Here is a 24,128-nt window from a genome sequence, read left to right on the forward strand (position 1 = left end):
CCCCTTTTTCTTTTCCCTCTCGGGTGGGAGCGGGACTGCTGGCGATCCACCCCGCCCCAGCCACTTAAAGGACCAGCCTCCCTCGGTTCTGCACAAGGACGAGCCCTTCCCTCGGGCTTCACCTGCCTCCGGGAAAGTGCCCAGGAAAGCTCCGTTTGCGCCTCCGGGCGAGGGGGCGATCGTCCGCCCTCGCCCCCCAAGGATCGTAGCTCGCCCGCCGGCGAGCGGCTAGAAGGGGAGGACGGTGAAGCGGGGCAGCCCGAGGCGCCGGTCGCTGGGAAAAAGGCGGAGCGCTCGGCGAGCGAAGCTGGGAGTGTCATCTCCAGAGCAGGGATCTGCCTTCGCCATCCCGAAGCCGCGATGGATGCAACTTTCCTCGATTTCTCTCCCGCGGGTTAACTCGGGGGACGGAAGAAAACTCTCCCGCCCGGAAAGGGGGTTTCTTATTTCGAGGTTTTTATTATTTTCTTCGGGAGAGGAGGAGGAGGGGGTCAGTTCCTCCTCATCTTTATTTAAATCGAGGTCCAGGTGCTTGCGGGCATGACTTCCAGGTGCTGAGGGCATGATTCGAACTTGATACCTCTCATAGACAAAAGAGAGGCCTCAATTTTCTTCTGCTTGGGAATCGGTTGGTGAAATGCATTCAGGCGGCAGCTCTTCCAGCTTGGGCATAAACTGTTCCTAAGGGTGTGGTTGGAAGGTGTCAGGTTCTTCTCTGACCATGCATCTTCTCAAAGCAACGTTTGGCTGTCTTTGGCATATGGCCATGCTGTTTATCTTTGCCCGAGCGACGTTAAACGGAGGTGGTGTTGTCAGAAAAGGTCGGGAGTGTGAATTGTGGTGCCAGACAGCTCCTCCGGTACTTAGACAAGTGTCCCACAAACAAGAAGCAACTTGGGTTGCAGGGCACTTAGGTGGTATTCCTGAGATTTCCTTGCCCAAAGAGCATCCAGGCAGACTCCAGGCTAAGGCTGGAGGTCAGGGGGGCTGGGCTCCATTGAAGGATTATAGCGATGGCAGAAAAGACTCGAAGGTCACTCAGACTGTCAAGCATGGAGAAGGTGTGCATCAGGCTGGCGGTCACTTGGGAAAAAAAGACGAAAGTCATTTGAGGCGAGATTCTTCCGTAGCCTTGAGGACCAGAAGTGCTTTGAAGACTGAAGAGTGGGAGAAGAGTTCAGCAGGACGCAGGAAATATCCAAGAAGCAAGCGAGGGGCTGCTGAGTCCCAGGATACAAGAGAAGGGAGAAAAAGTAAAACTTTCAAGAACAGGCACCACATCACTGTCTTCAATATCTCAGTGGATAGTCAGACAACTCCCTTTCATGGAGTTGTGGGGGATGTTGTGCCTCAGGCATTACCCTTGAATGGCTCAGCCGGTCATGTGGCAGGAAGGGAACCTGCTGCCTTCAGAAATGGAACCTTCCAACCACCTCATGTTAAGAACCCTTTTTACCCACTGACTCAGGAGTCCTATGGTGCCTACGCAGTCATGTGTTTGTCAGTGATCATCTTTGGCATTGGGATAATGGGGAACATGGCAGTGATGTGCATTGTCTGCCATAATTACTATATGAGGAGCATCTCCAATTCTTTGCTGGCCAATTTAGCCTTTTGGGATTTCCTTATCATTTTTTTCTGCCTACCTCTGGTGATCTTCCAAGAACTTACCAAGAAGTGGCTGTTGGAGGATTTCTCCTGCAAAATTGTACCTTACATTGAAGTAAGTAATAATAAATGTCAACTACCTGCAGTTTCATAAAGGTTCACGAGCTTGAGATCGTGGGTCCAATGCTTTCTTAATGAATTGGAATCAGAATCCCATTGCTTTGGTCTTTCATATTTATAGATAATTACTTAAGATCTGTTGACTGCAGGGGTGTCGTAGGCTGGATACATCATGCACTAGCCATACCCACCCTGGTGTCACGAAGGAGAAAAAGTCACAAAATGTCACACAAGGTTGACATCCCTGCTCTACCAGATCCTTAGAAATTGGGGATGCCCTGCGTCCTTACAACTAGTGTGTTTGCTTTCACTTTTTGCATTTTGTCCGTGATAATAGTAATCATTGTGTTAAATTCAAGACATGAATTATTTATATTATTGTGGTACGAGTACGGTTCTTTCTCGATCTGCTAAATAGTTCTGCTTAAAGTAGGCACTGCGTACCTAAGTTAAATGATTTATGTTTAAATATTCAGCTCTGTTCCAAAGATCTCAGGTATAGGCATTGTCCATTCTTGTTCTACAAACTCCAGTAATTTATTCCAAGGGCATGCAATCTGTTACTCTCCCTTGCCTTTGGCTATGCTGGTTGCAGTTGATTGTGGCTGGAATCTCAAACATCTGGAAGGTACTAGATTGCTTAATCTTTATTCTGTATCTGAATTCAATCAAAACAGTTGTGCAACCTTCAATAGATAACATTTTCCCAGACTGAAGGGATGTATTTAAAGTTAAACATGGTATTTCTACATTTCCCACTGCCTTTTGATTCACAAATGAGAAATGGTTAGACATAACTAATACTGTAGAAGACTTGTTTTTATTTTATGAAACAAGTTGCATTAAAAACTGTAACATTTGCTTCCAACTTTCAAGTTACTAGGGTGTAGAAACTGTATCTTGGCTTACATCCATGTATTGTAGACTGATAGAAGTTAAACAGATCTTTGTTGGATCCGATCCAAGTATTTGCATCCAAATTTATATGTATATAAGCTCAAAAAATAAAGGGAACACTTAAACACCAGAATATAACTCCAAGTAAATCAGACTTCTGTGAAATCAAACTGTCCACTTAGAAAGCAACACTAATTGCCAATAAATTTCACATGTCAGCACATTCAACTTGGTACAAAACAAAGTATTCAATGAGAATATTTCATTCATTCAGATCTAAGATGTGTTATTTGAGTGTTCCCTTTATTTTTTTGAACAGTGTATAATATAGGGTGCTTAGTTTAGCATGATGTAAATATCACAAAAAGCACCAGGAAAATATTAATCCTTGTTACATCTCTTACCAGATTTACTACAGAAGAAAATACTGTACCTTATTTATTTCTACAGGTGAAAGTTGATCAAGTAAAAGAGATGATCTTATAGCATGAAAGCCACAAACATGATTGTTGTAATATTCACAGCATTAATTTTCATTCATTTTTATTAATTAAATTCATTTATCACGCATCTCATAGTTCAAGCAACTCTAAGCAGTTTACATCAATAATAATATTGTAATAATATTATAATAACATAAAATGGATTAAAATTACAAAAATTGAAGTATTAAAATATTAAATTAGTTTTGGGTCCCTTGCCTTTCTCCCCCCCCCCCTTTTTTTTTAAAAATATCTCAGGTTCTGGTTAAATCCTTAGCTTTGGCAAGGGAACAGATATTTCACTACCCAGCTTGGACAGAATCCTTTCCACTGTTCAGTTGTCTGTTTTATTCATATCCTGGAAAAAAGAAACCATTAAATCTGGTTGATAGTGTGAAATGATTCTATGCATGTGACAGTATGCTTGATATCATTCATTTAATTAGCAGCAGATGGGTAAATGAAGGGAAATAGGATGCTCGTAGTCCCTTAGACAGTCCATTTCTAGTCAGGCAAGAAATATTTCCTGAATTATATTTAAATTGCATTTATTTCAAGGAATGGAAAATAAGGTGTGAGGGTTTTTTGGGGTGTGTGGTCCTCTTATAATGGAAAGTGCAAAGCTTTGGAAATACATTGCCCAAATAAATCACTTTGATTTTTGACTTTAAAAGCTTGCCTGTAAGATATGACCCCTAACTGTAAAACTTCCCATAAAACACAGGAGCATGGAGTAAACATGACCTTTTCCATGACAGACCTAGAGCTATTTAATAAATTTAAGATGTCAGTGTAACCATCTGTCACTTTATATTGGAAGGTTTCTACCTTGACAGCAATAATGGGGATAAAACAGGAATGAGGAACTTCTCGTTTTCACAGAACTACATCTCCCAGAATTCCTCATCACTGAACTTGGTTTGTTAGGTTAAATTAATATGTAAACTTAGAAGTCTTTTATGTTGGGTCATGGATATTTTACAGTATAGGTGCATATTGAAAATATATTAAACCAAGTATTGCTGGATCATGCTGTTCAATTGTGGCATCCTGTTCAATAATGTATAATGAATAGCTTTAGTAAGAATTGAAAAAAATGGAATAGAGATATGCATCATATTGAACAGCGATGGCGAACCTATGGTATGGGCGCCACAGGTGGCACACAGAGCCATATCTGCCGGCATGTGAGCCGTTGCCCTAGCTTAGCTCCGGCTCGCACAGAGGCTATGGGAGGGTATTTTCAGCTTCCGGAGGGCCTCCAGGGATTGGGGATGGGCATTTTTGCCCTCCCCAGGCTTCAGGGAAGCCTCTGGAGCTTGGGTGGTGGTGAAAAACAGCCTACTGGGCCCACCAGAAGTTGGGAAATGGGCTGTTTCTGGCCTTCAGATGGCATCTGGAGCGCCAGGGAAGGCAATTTTCGCCCTCCCCGGGCATTGAATTATGGGTGTGGGCACTCAGGCAGGTGCAATAGTGTCTGCGCATGCGCTTTCGGCACCCGGAGGGGGGGAAGGGAAGGTTCACCATCACTGATATAGAAGATCTATTTGTTCAAGCAATTATTTTGTAGTTGGAACAATTCAAAGAAAAAATGATTTGTGTGCTCATGCTCAAACTCATGCCTCTCAAAACAACCATGTTTTGTTTCACACTTGGAACAAAATCTTTCATAACTTATGTTGTGTTTCATATTCAGAACACTGACAATGGCCATTTTGAGCTCTGAACATTTCATCATTATTATGTTTGTAGAGTCCTAGAACACCACTTGAAAAAGATACTCCCCTATTTTTAATCCCAAGCATCTGCCGCTTTAGAGGAATGTTATCTCTGGACATTTAAAGGTAAATGAGCCTTAGTTGATGACTCTCTCATGTGTTCCTCTAATCCCTTATAAAGCAGGATAATAATGCTCTTCTAGAGAGTGATGAACTACAAGCATTAGTGTAGAGGCCTTAATTTGCATCAGCAATAATGAAAGCTGCTGGGAGTTGTACCTCAATAATCTCTGGAGGGCTTAGTTTCTAGGAAAAAAAGTATCCCTCTGTTTAAGTCCTAGAAAGTTTATGGACAGTGTTAGTGGAGTTCAGAATGATTTGCCATTGATTGCTTCAGTTTTCAGGTTACTTGAAATTTTTGGGTTTCTTGAAACTGAAAGTTAATGCTGTTAATCTTCCAAACTAGGAATTGATTATTATTTTTTTCACAGTGGAGGGGAACAAATGAATTTTTTGCCATCTTCCAAAATTAGTATGTTCTGATGATACAGAGAAATCTGTGAAATTTGATATGCAGAGCAGTCAACTTAAAGAATCACCTTGTAATCTAAAGTATATGGTATTTTTTAAAAATGCTTATTAAGCAAGCATTGTCATACAAAAGACTGATGGCAAGTCTATTGTAAAGGCATCTCTAAAGGGATCTGTTTATTTTATTTATTTTTCATATTTATGTGGACACCCACCTCACACAATTTCACTTGGCAAGTTGTTCAATGAAAACTACAAAATAGCAATATAAACAAAAAATCTACAATTAAAAGCATTAGTATTATGATTCAGGAGCATGGAGATAGCATTAGATCAGGGCTGTCAAACTCTTGGCCTCTGGACCAGATGTGTCACCGCTGGCCATGCCCACTCCCAGTTTAGCAAAGGGGGAGAAGTCCTGATACATCACATGACACTGCCATGACCACGCAATATATATATATATATATATATATATGTAGATTGTTCTGAGTTCGGGTTTTGCCCTGTGTAATGTTTTGCATGTCTATATATATATGTGTGTGTGTGTGTGTGTGTGTGTGTGTAAAACCTATTTTTGCTGATAATGATAATGAATTATCAGTAAAAATATATTACACATACAGAATATAGTTTGTCAGCTATAAAATTAACTGCCTAGTGCGGCCAAGAGGCAAAAAGGAAGCAGTATGTTCCTTCCCATATTCAGATACCATATGCCCGGGTGATTCAACAGAAAAACGCACACACACATACACACACATGTATGTATGTATGTAATATATTTTTGCTGATAATGAAAAATAGCTCTCTACATGGGGCTACCTTTGAAAAGTGTTCAGAAACTTCAGATCATGCAGAATGCAGCTGCGAGAGCAATCATGGGCTTCCCAAGGTATGCCCATGTTACACCAACACTCCGCAGTCTGCATTGGTTGCCGATCAATTTCTGGTCACAATTCAAAGTGTTGGTTATGACCTATAAAGCCCTTCATGGCATTGGACCAGAATATCTCCGGGACTGCCTTCTGCCGCATGAATCCCAGCGACCGATTAGGTCCCACAGAGTTGGCCTTCTCTGGGTCCCGTCAACTAAACAATGTTGTCTGGTGGGTCCCAGGGAAGAGCCTTCTCTGTGGCGGCCCTGACTCTCTGGAACCAGCTCCCCACAGAGATTAGAACTGCCCCCACCCTCCTTGCCTTCCGTAAACTCCTTAAAGCTCATCTCTGCCATCAGGCATGGGGGAATTTAGGCATTCCCCCTCCCCTGGGCCTATACAATTTATGTATGGTATGTCTGTGTGTATGTCTGGTTTATTAATGGGTTTTTAAATTTTTTTAAATTTATTGGATTTGTTGTGAATTGTTTTATTATATGTTGTGAGCCGCCCCGAGTCTACAGAGAGGGGCGGCATACAAATCTAATAAATAAGTAAATAAATAAATAAATAAATAAATAGTGCTGGAGAAGACTCCTGCGACTGGCCTTGGATTGCAAGGCAATCATACTGGTCAGTCCTAGAGGAGATTAACCCTGACTACTCTTTATTGATGGATAGGATTATAACATGAATGCTCTTTAGAAGGACAGATCCTGAAGATGAAACTCAAATACTTTGGCCAACTAATGAGAAGGAAGGACTCACTAGAGAAGAGCCTAATGCTGGGAAAGATTGAGAACAAAAGAAGAACGGAATGACAGAGAATAAGTTGTTTGGATGGAGTCGCTGAAGCAGTCGGTGTGAGCTTAAATGGACTCCGGGGGATGGTAAGGTCAGGAAAATCTAGAGGAATGCTGTCCACGGGGTCGTGATGGGTTGGACACGACTTCATAATTAACAACAAGTTATTTTCTAGGGCAATGTCAACTCATAAAAACATTAATGAGTTGAGGTAGATGGCTTTGTTAGCACTTGCATGTCCCTTTGGTGAACCAAATGTGTCTTTAAGGTCCAATCATCAATAGACCACTTGTGCATGCTCTCCTTCCTCATGAGATTGATGGGTTATGGACCTGCAAGTACTGATGACATTTTATAAACAAATGAAGCAATTTTATTCTAGAATTTCATCAGTTTGTTTTCTTTTATGGGTATTAAAGGAAATTTTTAAAGAATAATTTAATATTGAATGATTGGATTTTTGCAATACAGTATTCTTTGCTTTATCTTGTTGTATTCCTCCCAAATAAAGGGACTGGTCTAGAAATATTACCAAATAAATGATATCTAATTTAGTGTATTCCAGTTATTTTCTAGATAACAAATACTAACTTCAAAGGTTTGCTCTCTTGTTTGTGTTTATTATATTCTTTTGTTACAATCTTTTAATTTATAGGGAATTTTGAATTAGGTAGGGTGATCAAAAACGATGTAACTGAATATAATGCCACTGCAATTTTGTAAAACATATTGTAACTCCTTAGATGACAGTAACTATGATTTGATTCTGGTATTAGTTGCTTAATAGAAGTACAGTATTGTACCACGTACAATTACATTATGGAAATTGTTTATTACTTTTTTCTTTTTTCTTTGTTATATGTGCTCTTTTTGTCTTTTTTTAAATGTATATAACCAATAATGATCATTTTTTTAAAAAAAGAAGAAGTACATTATTATCTCCCTTCAGGTCATTTCTCACACAGTGATATAAGGGTGTTTTTAAACAGGTGGATAAGATTATCATATGAGTTCTCAAGTGTTCTTGTTTACCTGAACATGATAGCATTCATGCATCAATTATATTGTATGTTTCCTGTTTTGTTTTAGTTCAGTTTTCACCCTGTCATTCTTCCATGAGGTAAAGGTAGCTTACCAGGGAATCTGCTTTCATTTTATTACCCACAACAACGTTTTCCTAACAGAGACTAGTTCAGTGGCACCGAGTGCCCCAACTCCATTTATTTTTATTTATTTATTTATTTTGTCCAATACACAATGAGGGTTTTAGTGGGTATATATCTATATACGCATGGTAAAATGCATGATGAAGGTTATAGAGGAGATACTCATAGTAAAATATATCTAAGAAATAATAGAAAAGAAGATATAGTAATAGAACATATCAATGAAAAAATAGAAGAAGAGATATAGGAATAGAAGAAAGGTATAGGAGATATAGGAGAGCAATAGGACAGGGGACGGAAGGCACTCTAGTGCACTTGTACTCGCCCCTTACTGACCTCTTAGGAATCTGGATAGGTCAACCGTAGATAATCTAAGGGTAAGGTGTTGGGGGTTTGGGGATGACACTATGGAGTCCGGTAATGAGTTCCTCGCTTCGACAACTCGGTTACTGAAGTCATATTTTTTACAGTCAAGTTTGGAGCGGTTAATATTAAGTTTAAATCTGTTGTGTGCTCTTGTGTTGTTGTGGTTGAAGCTGAAGTAGTCGCCGACAGGCAGGACGTTGCAGCATATGATCTTGTGGGCAATACTTAGATCTTGTTTAAGGCATCTTAGTTCTAAACTTTCTAGGCCCAGGATTGAAAGTCTAGTCTCGTAGTGTATTCTATTTCGAGTGGAGGAGTGAAGGGCTCTTCTGATCCATGCGCATGCCCAAACTGAAAGTTGTGTGTGTGTGCAAACACACAAATGTGTGTGCACATGGGTGGGCATGTGAGAAACATGGATATGCACAAATGTATGCATCAATGGTCATGCACGCATGTGCAGTAGGGACCCAAAGGCCAGCTGGTCAGCAGAGGCAGGGCATCCCAAAACCAGCAGCATGGTAAGAGGTAAGATCTTTTTCTTTTGTGAGCTTCTGTTTCATCATTTGCAGGGAAACCAAAGCTTTCGAAAGAAACGCCACAATGATCTGATCTGGGGAGGCAGCGCGCTTGCCAGCCAAGAGGGCTCTGTGTGTCACCTCTGTCCTGCGTGCCATAAATTCGCCATCATGGGACTAGTCAAATGAACTTTCAGAAGTGAGGATCCCTCCACTACTAATCTAGTACTAGTACTGTATTTTATGCTCAGGGGATTACTCAATGAAATTGTAATTCAAGTTTATAAATCTACTGAACCAGATTTTATCACATGAGGAAGGAACTAAAATAACATTACAGCTTAATCTAAACAAATAATTTTGAAGGTGCCGGCTCAGTTTATCCTTTTATAAAAAGAAAAATGTGGATTTCATCTTAATTGCATGCCATGAATGTATAAATATCTATTAAAGCACTTGATTTGTGGTTTATGGTCAGCATGAATCTTTTGATCTTGGTAAATATTAGCATTTGTTAAGTTTTTTTCTACTGAAGCTGGAAAACATTTTGTTGAATCTCTTTAAAGACTTAAAACCCAATTTTCTGTTAATTTTCATGTGGCTATTATAAAACACGAAAGAATTATGCAACAGCAATTTAATTTCCAGATGCAGTGTGGAATTTTAATTTGCTGTTAGAACAATTATATTCATTTGCTGCATCTTTATTTTTAATTTGGAATCTCTTTTTTATACTGTTTTTATGAATTGGTTTTTAATCAATAATTTAAAGCCTTATTGTATAAAGTCTATCCTAAATGAAATATTGCTTATATTTGTCGTAATTCATAAAATACTCATTGTAAATGAGTAAGAAGTTAGAAAATGTTGTATTTTCTTGCAGCATTTATTTCGAAATACTGTACATTTTCTTTCTATTAGTGTTCTTGATATGAATGGGACCTCTCCCATGAATTGATGCTTAAATAGAGGCAATATTTAGAATAATTAAGACCCAATTGTTTTACTCCATGCTTTTTCTAGAATTAACCCATGGTATGTATATATCATGAATTACAACTTCAAAAAGTAATGCAATGACATCACAATAGCAATAGCATTTAGACATACAGTAATACCTCGTCTTACGAACCTAATTGGTTCCCGGGGGAGGTTCGTAAGGCGAAAAGTTTGTAAGACGAAACATTGTTTCCCATAGGAAACAATGTAAAATGAATTAATGCGTGCAACGCAAAAAACCCGCAAAAAAACGCTGCTGCCCGGCTGTCACCTTTTGAAACAACCGGGGGGCTTCTCGGCGGCCTCCCGAACGCCGAACCCGGAAGTTCGGGTTTGGCGTTCGGGTTCAGGAGGACGTTGAAAAGCCCCCCGGCTGTTTCAAAAAGCGACAGCCGGGCGACGGGGCTTCTCAGCGGCCTCCCGAACCTGAACTTTTGCCGATACGAACCTGGGGTTCAGAAATTTTTTGCCTCTTCTTACGAACTTTTTCCGTCTTACGGGCGGCGGGGCTTCTCGGTGGCGGCGGCGGGTTCGTAAGACGGAAAAAGTTCATAAGAAGAGGCAAAAAAATTCTGAACCCTGGGTTCGTATCTCAGGTTGTTCGTATGGTGAGGGGTTCGTATCATGAGGTACCACTGTATATACCACTTCTTAGTGGTTTACAGCACTCTTTAGGCCATTGCCTTAGTTGCGCTCCAACGTGCATGTGTGTGCTGGCCGGCTGATTTTTGACTCACACAGAGGATCTGTGAGAGCGTTTTTGGCTTCCAGAGAGCCTCCGGGGGGGGGGAAAGGGATTTTTACCTTTCTTCAGCTTCACGGAAGCCTTTAGAGCCTGGGGAGGGCAAAACACACGCCTATTGGGCCCACTAGAAGTTGGGAAGCCGGCCATTTCTGGCCTCCAGAGGGCCTCTTGAAGATGGGGGAAGCTGTTTATGGGCACTCACAAATGCCCGATAGTGCACTTGTGTGCTCTTTCAGCACCCGATGGAAAAAAGGTTCATCATTCATCACTCCTCTAGGCAGTTTACAGAGTCAGCATATTGTCCCAACAATCTGGGACCTCATTTTACCGCTCTTGGAAGGATGGAAAGTTGAAATCACAATAATTATGTGATGGCTTAGTTCTTACAAAGCTGGTGCTACTGTCACACAGCAGCATGTGTGTTAAACTAACAGTAGTGTTAAAATGACAAGTTAGTTATTTAATGACATGCTAATTTAGTTATTGGCTCACATCTATGATATATGATATATTAATGTCAATAAATAGTAATTTTAGAGATATATCACTTAATAATCAGGATCTATTTATGAACGTGCAGGTTAATCAGCTTATTACACTACAAACATGCATTTAGCATAGAACTTCACTAATCCAATTTAACATTGGTTAATATTTGCAAGGCAGTAATTTGCATTTCATCTATTTTTACAACTGATTTGAAGTAAATCATGTAACAAATCAGTAACAAGAGGTTTTGACATAAGTAATGTTAAAACTTCATGAAGTGCTTTGTGGCATAATGTTTAATTTTTGCTGGCAGAGACCTAGCAAAAGAAACTTTTTGAAAAAGGAGAAATGTGCTTCCTGTAAGTTTTTTTTAAAACCATATTTTTCTTGTGTGTATTAGTGTACATCAGGAGGTGTCAAATTCGATTTCATTGAGGGCTGCATCAGGGTTGTGTTTGACCTTGGAGGTTCAGTGGGTGCGTGGTCATGGTGATGATGGGCAGGGATGGCCGTGACCCTGGTGGGCATGACATGGGACTCATGTTGGGGACACCAGTGGTGGCCTAGTGCTAAGGCAGAATTTCCCTGAGACCCTCCATCTCTCTCATTACAATCTTCCTTTCTCTCTCCCTTCCTTCCCTCTTCCCTCTTCCCTCTTTATTCTCCTTTCTTCTTCCGTTTCCTCTTTCCGTATTGTCCTTCCTTGCTCTCTTCCCATCTTCCCTTCTTTTTCTTTTTTCTTTCTTCTTTCTCTTTCTCCTTTCCTATCCCTTCTTGAATGTTCAAATGCAAAAGGGAAAACATTTCTCCTTTTTCAAAAAAATTCTTTTGCTAGGTCTCTGCCAGCAAAAATTAAGCCCGGGGGAAGCTATACCCCATTTCCAGCAGTGACAGCCTTCTGCAGCCCTCTGCCAGCAAAAAATGGACCTCAGGGGGGATGCATGGCCCCCCAGAGCTCAGTTTTCACTGGCAGAGGTACCACGGGCTGGTCCTTTACTGTTTCCAGGCCGGCCCTACAAGCCAGATCTAAGCACTCCATGGTCCAAATGTGACCCCCTGGGCCTTGAGTTTGCTACACCTAGTGTAGCTCATGCTATTAGCTGAACAGTATTAAACAGCAATAGGGTAGTGATAGTCCTTTATACTCTCCACATCCATACAGACCAGAGTGTCAATCAGCTAGAACTAAATAGAGACAGTATTTTTCAGCCTTAGCAACTTTTACGATATGTGAACTTCAATTCCCAGAAGTCCCCCCAGACTTTGATCTAGAGAAAGGAATTTAAGATGACGGAAATGATAGAATATTCATGACTGGGAGAGCCAGTGGTAACAAGGTCAGCCAATGAATAGCAACTAAGTCATCGAATGGGAGTTAAATACTTCTGCGTCTGTGCAGAGAATCAAAACTAAAGGCTGGGTGTGGCTTTAGGTCTGCTCTCTGTACTCTTCCACTCTGAATTCTGCTGAAATGAAACTAACTGTTCTCTGCTGTCTGTAAGTGCTTGAAGAAGAATTCTGCTATATTGAATTCTGGTATATAGTTCCTTTTTGCCTCTAGGCAAATGCTATGTATGCCTATATACAGTATATAAACATATAGAATATATAACATACAGTATATAAGTGCTTTAGAAAAACCATGTACAAATTTAAGAAAGGAAGTTTCCATGTTATATTCATCTTTTCTCACAGTGATGAAAAGAAGTTTCTAGCCAAGTGGAATAAACCTACAAAATACTTCTTAGTATTTCTTAGAAATGTCAAAGTGGACCTGAAAAACAGATTGAACTTTCAGTGCAAGTCTGCACATATGCAGTGAGACATGAAATTATAACTTTGACAGTTTCCCTACCAATAAAATTTGATCACTTTAAATCCCTTTTTTTTTGTCTGTAAAAGATTCTGCTTCTCAACAAGCATACAAATGCTTGTTTGGCGAAATGATCAGCATTGTTTTTCTCTTCATCCTGATATTAGAAATGTTATGGGATCGCTTATACATGCAAGTGAAAAGAGGTAACATTGGCATTGGCTAAAATGGTCCACAAACATTTGTATTTGCCCAACATATGTGACATTTCAAAACAGAAAGGAATTGTCTTTGACAGAAGAAAACAAAACTCAGCAGTGTTTTGAGGGTAACAAAAGCTACTTTTGTTATCTTGCTGCTGTAGAAATTAGTTCTAGATGTTCTTCCTTGGAATTAAACTCCCTGCTAAGTTTACACAATGCATGATGTCAGACATTATTGTTAAAGATGAAAAGGCAACAGTACTGACAACTTTGATTTATCCCCAATCTGATTCTCTCCATGTCGTCCAAATTGTAAGTTTTCTTAGAAAGTATGGATTGTAGAAGAAGAGATGTGTTCGTCTGTGGCAGCCAAAAATCAGAAGGTGTCTGGTAGCACCTTTTCAAATTTAATTGAAAGCTATAAACATTAATTAATTGCAGTTGTATTTCACAAAAGTGATGGCTTTTAATTAAATTTGTAAGTCTGAAAAGGTGCCACCAAACACTTTTGATAGTTAGAGGGTGCCAAATGGAAAAAGACTGTTGTATTTCAGTAACTTACGATTCAAAGAGTAATAGCACATTTGAAATAATTTTGCAGATCCAGATGTGCATATGAAATTCATATCCCAACATAATACTCAATCTAAAATTTAATTCACTCTTGATATGTGGATGCTATATTACAATGGGAAAGAGATAGGAAGGTATGTTTAGAGATGTTTAGGGACATCTGTTCTAATCTTGCTGGTTAATTTTAGCTAGGTTGAGGCTATAACTATAATTACATGAGAGAGTTCTTGTTTCCTCGAGTGAGGGATGTTTTTAAGAAAGGCAGTCATATTGCTTTTACTGAAAACGCTATCCCTAAACCTGGAACATCTTTATAATTATAAGCCAGTCTTCCAATCTTTCATTCTTAGTAAAGGTAATAGTCGTAAAATGCAATATATATCTGGATAAAATATCCTACCTACTTCAAGAAGAGTGCCATCTAAGATATGATACTGAGAATACTTTATTCACTTTGATGAATAACTACGCAAGAAGCTAGATCACGGGTGTCAAACTCAAGGCTTGAGGACCAGATCAGGCCCGCAGGATGCTTAGATTCTGATCCTTGCCACCCTGGAAATAGGAAAGGACCAGCCCACAGTGCCTCTCCCAGTGAAAACAAAACGTAGGAGGGCTGTTTTTGCTGGCGGAGTGCTCGGGCCACCTACAAGTGCACCTGACACGAATGACATTGAGCTGGCCATGCCCACCCCACTCCCCTGAGGTCAAACACAACTCTGATGTGGCCCTCAGTGAAATTGAGTTTGACACCCCTAAGCTAGATTCAAGGAATGTGACACTGCTAGTTCTGTTACTAATCTTCAGTAACATTAACCCATTGGTATTCATCTGGGCCATGGTAGAGACACTGTTTTAGCTTCCTTCCTGTTTGGATGTGCCTAGGTGCCACCAAACTATTGTTTGAGATTTCTGTCATTGACCTATGTCATTATTTATGTATCCTACATTGTTTCCCATTTTCATGAAATGGATGGAAGTAACCTTACGAAGGGTGATGTGATAGCAGTCTTCCAATATCTAGCAGGCTATCACCAAAAAGAGGGGGTCAACCTATTCTACAGAGCAACAGAAGGCAGGACAAGAAGCAACGGGGGGAACTTTATGAAAGAGAGAGCCAACCTAAAACCTAGAAATGAAAAATTTCCTGACATTGAGAACAATTAATCAATGGAACTGCTTGCCTCCAAAAGTTGTGGAATCTCCAACACTGGAGATTTTTTTAAAAAAAGATTAGGCAACCATTTTTCTGAAATGATATAACATCTCCTGCTTGGGCTGGGGATTGGACTAGAACAGAGGTCCCCAACCGCCGGTCCGCGGACCAGGACCGGGCCGTTGGGGTTTTTCAGCCGGTCCGTGGCGCCAGGGCCCCCTCGGCCTTTCCGCGCTGCCCACCGCCCGCCCGATCTGCCCCCTCTGCTCCTCCGCCACCTCCTGCCTTTCACCGCAGCTCCTCCCGCACCCGGAACACACGCCCTGCCCGCCTCACCTTTGCCGAGAGCACTTTCGTCCCGGGCTCTCAGCAAGGGGGTTGCAGGAGAGGCGGGGCCGGCGAAGGTGATATTCAATGTCGGGGGCGCTCGGGCGGTTGCGCGCGCTCCCTATCTCCCTGCTAGCCCACTCGGAATATTCAAAATAAGAAAAACCTTCACCGGCAAAGGCTTTTCTTATTTTGAATATTCCGAGTGGGCTAGCAGGGAGATAGGGAGCGCGCGCAACCGCCCGTGCGCCCCCGACATTGAATATCACCTTCGCCGGCCTCCGCTGAGAGAACGCCTGCCCCGTCTCTCCTGCAACCCCCTTGCTGAGAGCCCGGGACAAAAGTGCTCTCGGCAAAGGTGAGACAGGCAGGGCGTGCGCGCGTCACCGCTGAGAAGAACGGAGAGAGAACGAGAGTGAGTGAGAGTAACAGACAGCAAGATAGAGAGAAAGTGAGAAAGAGAGAGTGAGAGAAAGGGGGGGAGAGAAAGAGATAGCAAGAGAGAGAGAACAAGAGAGAGAAAGAGCGTGAGAAAGAAAACAAGAGAGAAAGAGTGAGAGAGAGAGAAAGCAAAAGAGACAGAAAGAAAACAAGAGAGAGAAAGTGAGAAGAAGAGAGAGAAAGAGGGGGAGAGAGAGAAAGAGAGAGCGGGGAGAGAGAGAAAGAGAGGGAGAGGGAGAAAGAGAGAGGGAGAGGGGGAGAGATAGCAAGAGAGGGAGAGAGAGAAAGAGAGAGGGAAAGGGGGGAGAGATAGCAAGAGAGGGAGAGAGAGAAAGAGAGAGGGAAAGGGGGAGAGAGGGGGGAGAGAAAGAGAGAGGAGATAAAGGAAGAGAGAGAGAAAGGAAGAGAAAGAAAGAAAGAGGGATAGAAAGAGAGAGTGAGATATGCTCAGTGAGCCTTTCTTTGAAGTTGCCTTTCTTTCTTTCCCTTTCTTGCTTTCTTTCTTGCTCTTTTTCTTTCTCTCTTTTACCTTCCCTTCCTCTATTTCTTCTTTTCTTTCTCCTTCCTACCTTCTTCCCTCCCTCCTTCCCTTCAGTCCTTCCTCTCTTACTCTCCCCTTTCATAAGTTTCCTTGCTTCCTTCCTCTGTTCCTGTCCCTTCCCCCTTTCTTTCTTTCTTTCTTTCTTTCTTTCCTTCCTTCCTTTCCTCCCTCCATTTCTTGCTTTCCTTTTCCTTCCTCCCTTCTTTCCTCCCTCATTCCCTTCTTTCACTCCTTCCTCTCTTACTGTCCCCTTTCACACTTTTCCTTGCTTCCTTTGCACCCTTCTTCTGTTCCTGTCCCTTCCCTCTTTCCTTCCTTCCTTCCCACCCTCTGTCCATTCATTCACCCATTCCTCTCTTGATCGCCCCTTTTACGGCGCCGCTGACAGCTAGCTCCCCCCCCCCACCGGGCCATGGAAAACTGGTCTAGCTTAAAGCCGGTCCCTGGTGCAAAAAAGGTTGGGGACCTCTGGACTAGAAGACCTCCAGTGTCCCAACTCTATTATTCTAATTCTTATCCTAATTCTAAAACTTTCAGGTTAAGTGCAATTATCAAACTGGTAAAATCCAATTCTTTTTTTTTTCTGGTGAAAATTGGACTTTGAATGACTGTAGCAAAGAATAAATTCATACAGCTACAAATAATACATTCTGTGAGCTGCCCAATTCTTTGGAGAAGAGCGGCATACAAGTCAAACAAACAAACAAATAAACAAACAAACAAATAAATAAATAAATAAACAAACAAACCATCTACTACTATTACTACTACTACTACTACTACTACTACTACTACTACTACTACTACTACTACTGTAATTCTTGAACCATTCAGGCTGTTAGCCATGCTTGAATTTCAACCTATTATGATAAATGCAAGGTGCTTTATCAGAGATTGCCTCTGCAAGCATTGAAGCCGCTGACTGGTCCAAGGAATATTGCAACACTTGAAATGAAAGAACTGCTCTAATAGAATGAAGGCCATCTCTGAGGGAGTTGCAAATATTCTCTCTTTTCCTATGAAAACAACTAGACTCATTTGTGATTAAAGTGGAAGGAATAGATGTGGAAAATATTGTAGGAGACTCAATCCATTAACGATGAATTTGATAAATAATAGCAAGCATTAAAACGTAACTTGCAACAATGTAAAATATAAGTGTACGTGGAAATATAACGAAAAAGGTGTAATAATGGTTGACCTATTTTTCTTTGTTTTTGTCTTATGTGTTTTTTGTATGACTTCTTTTAATATGTTGTTTTTAAACTCAATAAAAGAGAGTATTTTAAAAAAGAGAGAGAGAGAAAGAACCGCTCTAAATGCAAGTTTCCCCTGGAGAATAATTTAATGAGCTGCAGTTGACCTTTCAAGCAGCTAAGGGCCAGACTATCTGGAGGGCCACCTTCTCTTTTTCATAAATACAGGAGATTTGCTAATTACTACCGACTCATAGTGGCCGCCTGAGTCCCCACAGTCTCATTTTCCATCCTTTTACAACCCTCTGACCATGAAACTGACACCAGTTTCCCAGCCGTTCTTGGTGGGGAAGAGATGGATAACATAACAGCAAACACACACATACACAACCCCCCCTTTCCCCCATGCCTATCCTTACAATTTTACTCATCTTGTAACCCTCGATTCCTCCCCCTCGCCTTGTTGTGTTCAGATCCTGCATGCCAAAATATACTCCATTTTGGGAACAGACGATGTTCCATGGAGTGGACTAATGGTTATGTATGGAAGGACCAACGACAGGAGATGCCTAGAGAGGCTCCATACAGGAAGTGTTATGAGAACAGGAAAGGGCACCGGGAGAGGGGCGGTAACCTAGCAACCGGGGAAAATAAGGGATTACCATTGGTTCGTTCCTCAGCCACCTGGCAGTTAAATAGGGGAAACCCGAGGAGGTTTGACAGTTGAATACTGACTGTTGTATTAACGTTATGTTTATGCTGGAATAAAGCAGTTCAAGCAAAGCCGCAATTACGTGTCCGAATTAACACTTCCTGTATGGAGCCTCTCTAGGCATCTCCTGTCGTTGGTCCTTCCATACATAACACTAATGATCTAACTGGGGAAAAGGTAGCACTATGTTCTTTAAATAGCTCTTGGTTGGAATTTGCTTTCCTCTGATGGTAGATGCTTGTTTTAGGTCATTTTTTTTAACAGAGACAGGATAATATGCCGAAGGAGCAGAGCAGCAGAGCATGAACTGGGGGAAAAAATGCAATTACACTGATTTTCTGCTGCTGACAGAATAGAATCAGTTTTAATTTCAATTCAGATAATACCTTTTTATTGGTCCAAGATGCATCCTGTACAAACTGTGACATGTGGCTGGCTCCCTATTCAGTGTTATTTATTTAATTATATACCCCAGTGATCACGGTGTCAGATTTAAAACAAATTATAGTAGAATACTATTAAGCTTTTATTCTGCCTGAATTTTTTTCACACATCTGTTTAATTCATTGAAGTGATTACCATTTGTATTTTAATTATTTCAGTTTGAGAGGAAGGGAAAAAAATGAATGTCATTTAAAGGAAATGCTCCACGGATTGAAAAAGTGCTGGAACTGGCAGTGATGGGAAAGTTAACTGAGTTAATTAACAAAAAGAATGTATCAAGCTTTCTTTCCACTTGGAAACCACTTCTGGACTTTTTGCTCAAAAGAGAAAAAAGAATTAAGCTCTAACTTTGGGTTGTGATGATTAAAATAGGTGGTTGTTATAGAAATGGCTAATACTGTACTCAGTATTAGGTAGAAGTGAAAAGCTGAGTTTAAATTTACTTTGTAACTTACTACCTATGGAGATTCTTAATCATTCGGGATATGGTTGCCCCAGAGGTGCTTTTTCAAAAGACAACTGGACTTTCTTTGTTTTGCTTGAAGACATTTAACTTCTCATCCACATTTAGTCAGAACTGAAGAAGCTTCTGGAATGAAAAGTGAAACCTCTGTATGATTGGTTTTTAATTTGTGGTGTTTTTTAAATTAACTTAAATATTAGATTTGTTTTACATTGTATTGTTATTGCTGTGAGCCGCCCCGAGTCTGCGGAGAGGGGCGGCATACAAATCTGATTAAACTTAAACTTAAACTTCAACAAAATTAAGAAAGTCCAGTTGCCTTTTGAAAAAGCACCTTAATGTAAATTAATGCATCAGAAAAAGTTGGAAGTCACTGGACGTATGTAATATATATAATATAATAATACTTTATATATTTTATTATATATATATATATATTTTTTCGTAGATTAATTAATATAATATTATTCCCTCTTCCTTCTTCCCCAGATTTTTCCTCTTTCCCTTTATTTATTTTCTCAATTGCCTTTATTTTCATTTGTATTTTATATGAATAAAAATATCAATAAAAATAAAATTTTAAAGTAAGTGCTGTACAAATAAAGAGACATTATCATATAACAAGTTTGTAGGTTAGGCTGGTAGTTTTCTGGAAGTCAAAATATTTTGTATGGGGTATCAAATTGTGTCTATCCCACCATCCTTATATCTAAATTCTGATTTATTTATTTTTCCTCTTTATCCAGGTAGCATCTCTTGGAGTAACGACCTTCACATTATGTGCTCTCTGTATTGACCGATTCCGTGCTGCCACCAATGTTCAAATGTATTATGAAATGATTGAAAACTGCACATCTACAACAGCAAAACTGGCTGTGATATGGATTGGAGCTTTATTGCTGGCTCTTCCTGAAGTGGTTCTGCGCCAATTGACTAAAGAAAACTCTCAAGTCAGTGGGAACCCACCTGTGGAACGATGTGTGGTCAAGGTCTCTCCGCACTTACCTGACACAATATATGTATTAGCACTTACGTATGACAGTGCAAGGCTCTGGTGGTACTTTGGCTGTTACTTTTGTTTACCGACACTTTTTACTATTACTTGCTCATTGGTGACTGCCAGAAAAATCCGAAAGGTGGAAAAAGCTTGCACCCGTGGGAACAAGAGGCAGATTCAGCTGGAAAGCCAAATGAACTGCACGGTGGTAGCGCTGACCATTTTGTATGGTTTTTGCACCATCCCAGAAAACATTTGCAATATTGTCACTGCCTACATGTCTACAGGGGTATCTCAGCAGACTATGGACCTTCTCCATCTGATTAGTCAGTTTCTCTTGTTCTTTAAATCTTGTGTGACTCCAGTTCTCCTCTTTTGTCTTTGTAAACCCTTCAGCCGAGCTGTTTTGGAGTGTTGCTGCTGCTGTTGTGATGAGTGCATTCAGAAGTCTTCTACAGTAACAAGTGACGATAATGACAATGAATATACCACAGAGCTTGAACTGTCCCCATTTAGTACAATACGTCGTGAAATGTCCACATTTGCCTCTGTGGGAACTCACTGTTGATTTTCCCTTTGATCAGAATTCTTTTCCAACTTTCAATAAAAGTGATATGAGTTTTAGGTTAATTTCATTCGGATCCTATTTCCCCCTATGTTGCAAAAGGAAAAGTAAATTATGAAAAATTTAAAATATGCCGGTTTGTATATAACAAATTTTATTTGAGAAATAACTTTAGTTGCTGAAAAGAACAAACTTACCAGGGAACTTTAGAATCATTATCTTGGTGGTGCTAGCATTTCTTTATTAAGGGAAGGTTGAACTAGTTTTGGCCGTTCTCTTCTATTATTTAAACTAATACAGATTTTGGCTTGGGTAATTCTTACTGGAATTTCATTCATAATGTTTATAACAAGCATTCCTAAATAAAGATATTTGATAGTAAATCTTAAATTTAGACTTCTGCATAAATATGCAAAGGATTCCACTGTTTGTCTATGAACTTTTAAAACTATGGGAGCAAATATTAGTAAGTCCATTTATTTTGAGGCATGTGAAATATATGCCCATATATTTTACTAATGGAGTTTTAAATTGCTTAGCCAAGATCACTGTATCCTTACACAGCAAAATTTTGACAAAACTATGTGATTTAGAGTGTTTGAGAATGGTTTTAAATTTGTTTGATGTAAATAATTATGAGATTGTTTGACACAAAACAATAGTATTTTTTATTGTATTCCATGTCCTGTTAACCAGCAAATAAACAATTTTACCAAGTAATATAAGAAAATTTCCATAGGGAAAGCAATCATTTTTATGTTGACTTGTAATAAAATAACTAAGATGGTCTTCATAATATGATGTTCCAGTCAAAAGCATACATCCTATGTATGTATATGCATAAAGGTGAAAAGCCGCTTCCTTCTGCCAGTATGACCAACAATAACCATTTATGGAGTAGAGTAGGATATACTGTATAATTGTATGGGTGGCTTTTAAGTATGAGCTCCAATTGTATGTTAACACATTGAGTTGGAAGTTAGAACATATCTGTACAACAGGTTCCCAATATTGTACACCTTTCAAAAAATTGTAACAAATCCCTTAATTTTGCAGTACAGAATATACAGGCTGAAGTTTGTTTCTTTTTAACCCATTGTTGTATGCAAAGGCATGTATTCTGTCTGTCCCAATGGGGATTCCCACTCATATTGGGTGTCTGACTTGTGATTCTATTAGTTTCTTTTTACAGTGTTTTCTACAATAAGAGTATGTCTTCAGTCTGTGTATATAACACTTGCTGTAAGTGAAAATGCCATTTGTAGGAAGTAGAGAATTGCCACAGAATTCGTGACAATAAATTTGGAAGGCTTATAATGTGTGGTGCATATTTTATTTCCTGATGTTTCTTAGAAATACATAAACATTGAATTGAAATCAAATTTCAGAAACTCAATAGTATATTTATGTTGCTGTACATCTCATTACATCTTCCATAATGAGAAGTAGAGGAAGAAGGGCTTTTTTTAAAAAAAAAAATGAGTGTGTTTGTCAAACTTGATTGAAGCAACATATGTGAAAACAGTGGGAATGAAGTGTTCTTGGTATTTTTGAGTAGAAATTCAAGCAGATTTAATACAATTCCCCTTCCTACTGCCTATTACTAGTCTAATTCCTAACCCTAATACTGTATACTTAACTCTATTTATTCACAGCTTTGGTCTTCCACCTGTTCTTGATATACGATAAAAAAAGAGAGCATGATTATCAGATACTATAATCACACTGTATCATAATTTTTTATTTTTGCAAAAATTGAATTGATATGTTAATAACCAGTTATAGCATGCTCAAACAAAATTCTATCAGTCAGAGAGTGAAAGTTGAATAAATTTTGGGCATTCTACCTGAAATAGGTTAGTTTGGAACATTATGAAAATGAAAGATTTTATATCACAAAAGTTTGGAAAATGCATAAATCGTTAATCCTGAATGAAGACTGCTAAAGTATTAGAGAAGTATAGATGATGTCTAGGAATTACAGATAGTCCTTTATTTACAATCACAGTTGAGGCCAAAATTTCTGTTGCTAAACAATGCAGTTTTTAAGTGAATTTTTCCCCATTTTATGACGTTTTTGCCACAGTTGTTAAGCGAATCACTTTTGTTAAGTGAATCATGCAGATATGAAGCAAATCTGGCTTCACCATTAACTTTCCTTGTCGGATGTCAGAAGGGAAAGTTACAAATTGTGATCTCATGATGCTGGGATAGTGTAATTGTCATAAATACATGCCAGTTGCCAAGAGCCCAAATTTTGATCTTGTGACTATGGGGATGCTACCACACTGTTTCCTAAATGTGAAAACTGGTTATAACTCACTTTTTAAGTGCAGTTGTAACTTTGAATGGTCACTAAATAAATAGTTGTAATACAAGGACTACTTGTGTAACTGTTTCAGTTACCAGTTCTGAATTCAGATAGAGTAGAAGTGTCAAATACAATTTCATTGAAGGCTGCTTCAGGGTTGTGTTTTACCTTGGGGGATCAAGAGGGCATGGCTGGGCAGCGTGGCCAGCTCAACGTCACTCGTGTCGATATGTATGGTGGACCGGGCAGGGCTGGGGGGCATCCATTGTCTCCAGTGGAGGAATTTCTCAATGCTTCCTTTCCTTGTGATCAATAATGCACTTTTGCTAATAGTTTGTTTTGCCAGCCCTCTGCCAGAGAAAACAGAACTTAGGAAGGGTGTGTACTACCTGCCTGGGCTCCATTTTCAGCTGTGATGGCCTCCTGCAGCTATCTGCCAGTGAAAATTGAGCTTGAGGGGTGAGTTTGCTGGTAGAGACACCACGTACTGGCCCTTGGCTCTTTCCATGGTGGCCCCATGGACCAGATCTTGTTCTGGTCCAACTAAGGCAATTCCACAAATCTTTCCCCATGGCTTTGATCTTCAAACAAATAAATCTTTTACTTTCTCTTACACAGAATGTAATTGGCAACAATTACAAGCAGGTGTTGTGATGATCATGCACAGTGAATTTCTCTACGATGCAATTTCACATTCCAAGCTCAAAAGCTGGAGAAGCAAGGCTATAAATCTCTTTCAAGGCTTATTCAGTACTAGTGTTCTGTAGTTGCTCAGTGTTCTTGTTAATTTAAATTAGCACAATCTGTCATGGTTTATCAAAAGCTTACTTTTTCCAGAGATATAAATCATGCCATATTTCAATCATGCAGGATTGTCCAAAAGCACTTCTTTTCCGCTATATTTCAGGAAGTGACACATTACCTATTTACTATTCTAGCAAATGCAGGTTCAAAACTTTTTCCCAAGAATTTCTTCTCTTCGTTTTGCGAATCTCCTGAATCTAGGATTAACCCATGGGCTGTCAGATATTCCCCCATTATCTGAAGATGAACTACTTTCCATGC

The 24,128-nt window shown here is 39.8% G+C and overlaps 1 protein-coding gene across 1 annotated transcript; it reads left to right on the forward strand.

Annotated features, from left to right (window-relative positions):
- Positions 1–540: 540 nt before the first annotated feature.
- On the forward strand, positions 541–22,069 carry GPR37 (G protein-coupled receptor 37). The gene is made up of 2 exons (XM_070755426.1): positions 541–1,723; positions 19,937–22,069. The coding sequence occupies exons 1-2, from the start codon at positions 722–724 to the stop codon at positions 20,753–20,755; spliced, it is 1,821 nt and encodes a 606-aa protein (XP_070611527.1). The 5' UTR covers positions 541–721; the 3' UTR covers positions 20,756–22,069.
- Positions 22,070–24,128: the final 2,059 nt, after the last annotated feature.

This window comes from Erythrolamprus reginae, chromosome 6, assembly GCF_031021105.1.
Source record: "Erythrolamprus reginae isolate rEryReg1 chromosome 6, rEryReg1.hap1, whole genome shotgun sequence".
NCBI lineage: Eukaryota > Metazoa > Chordata > Lepidosauria > Squamata > Dipsadidae > Erythrolamprus > Erythrolamprus reginae.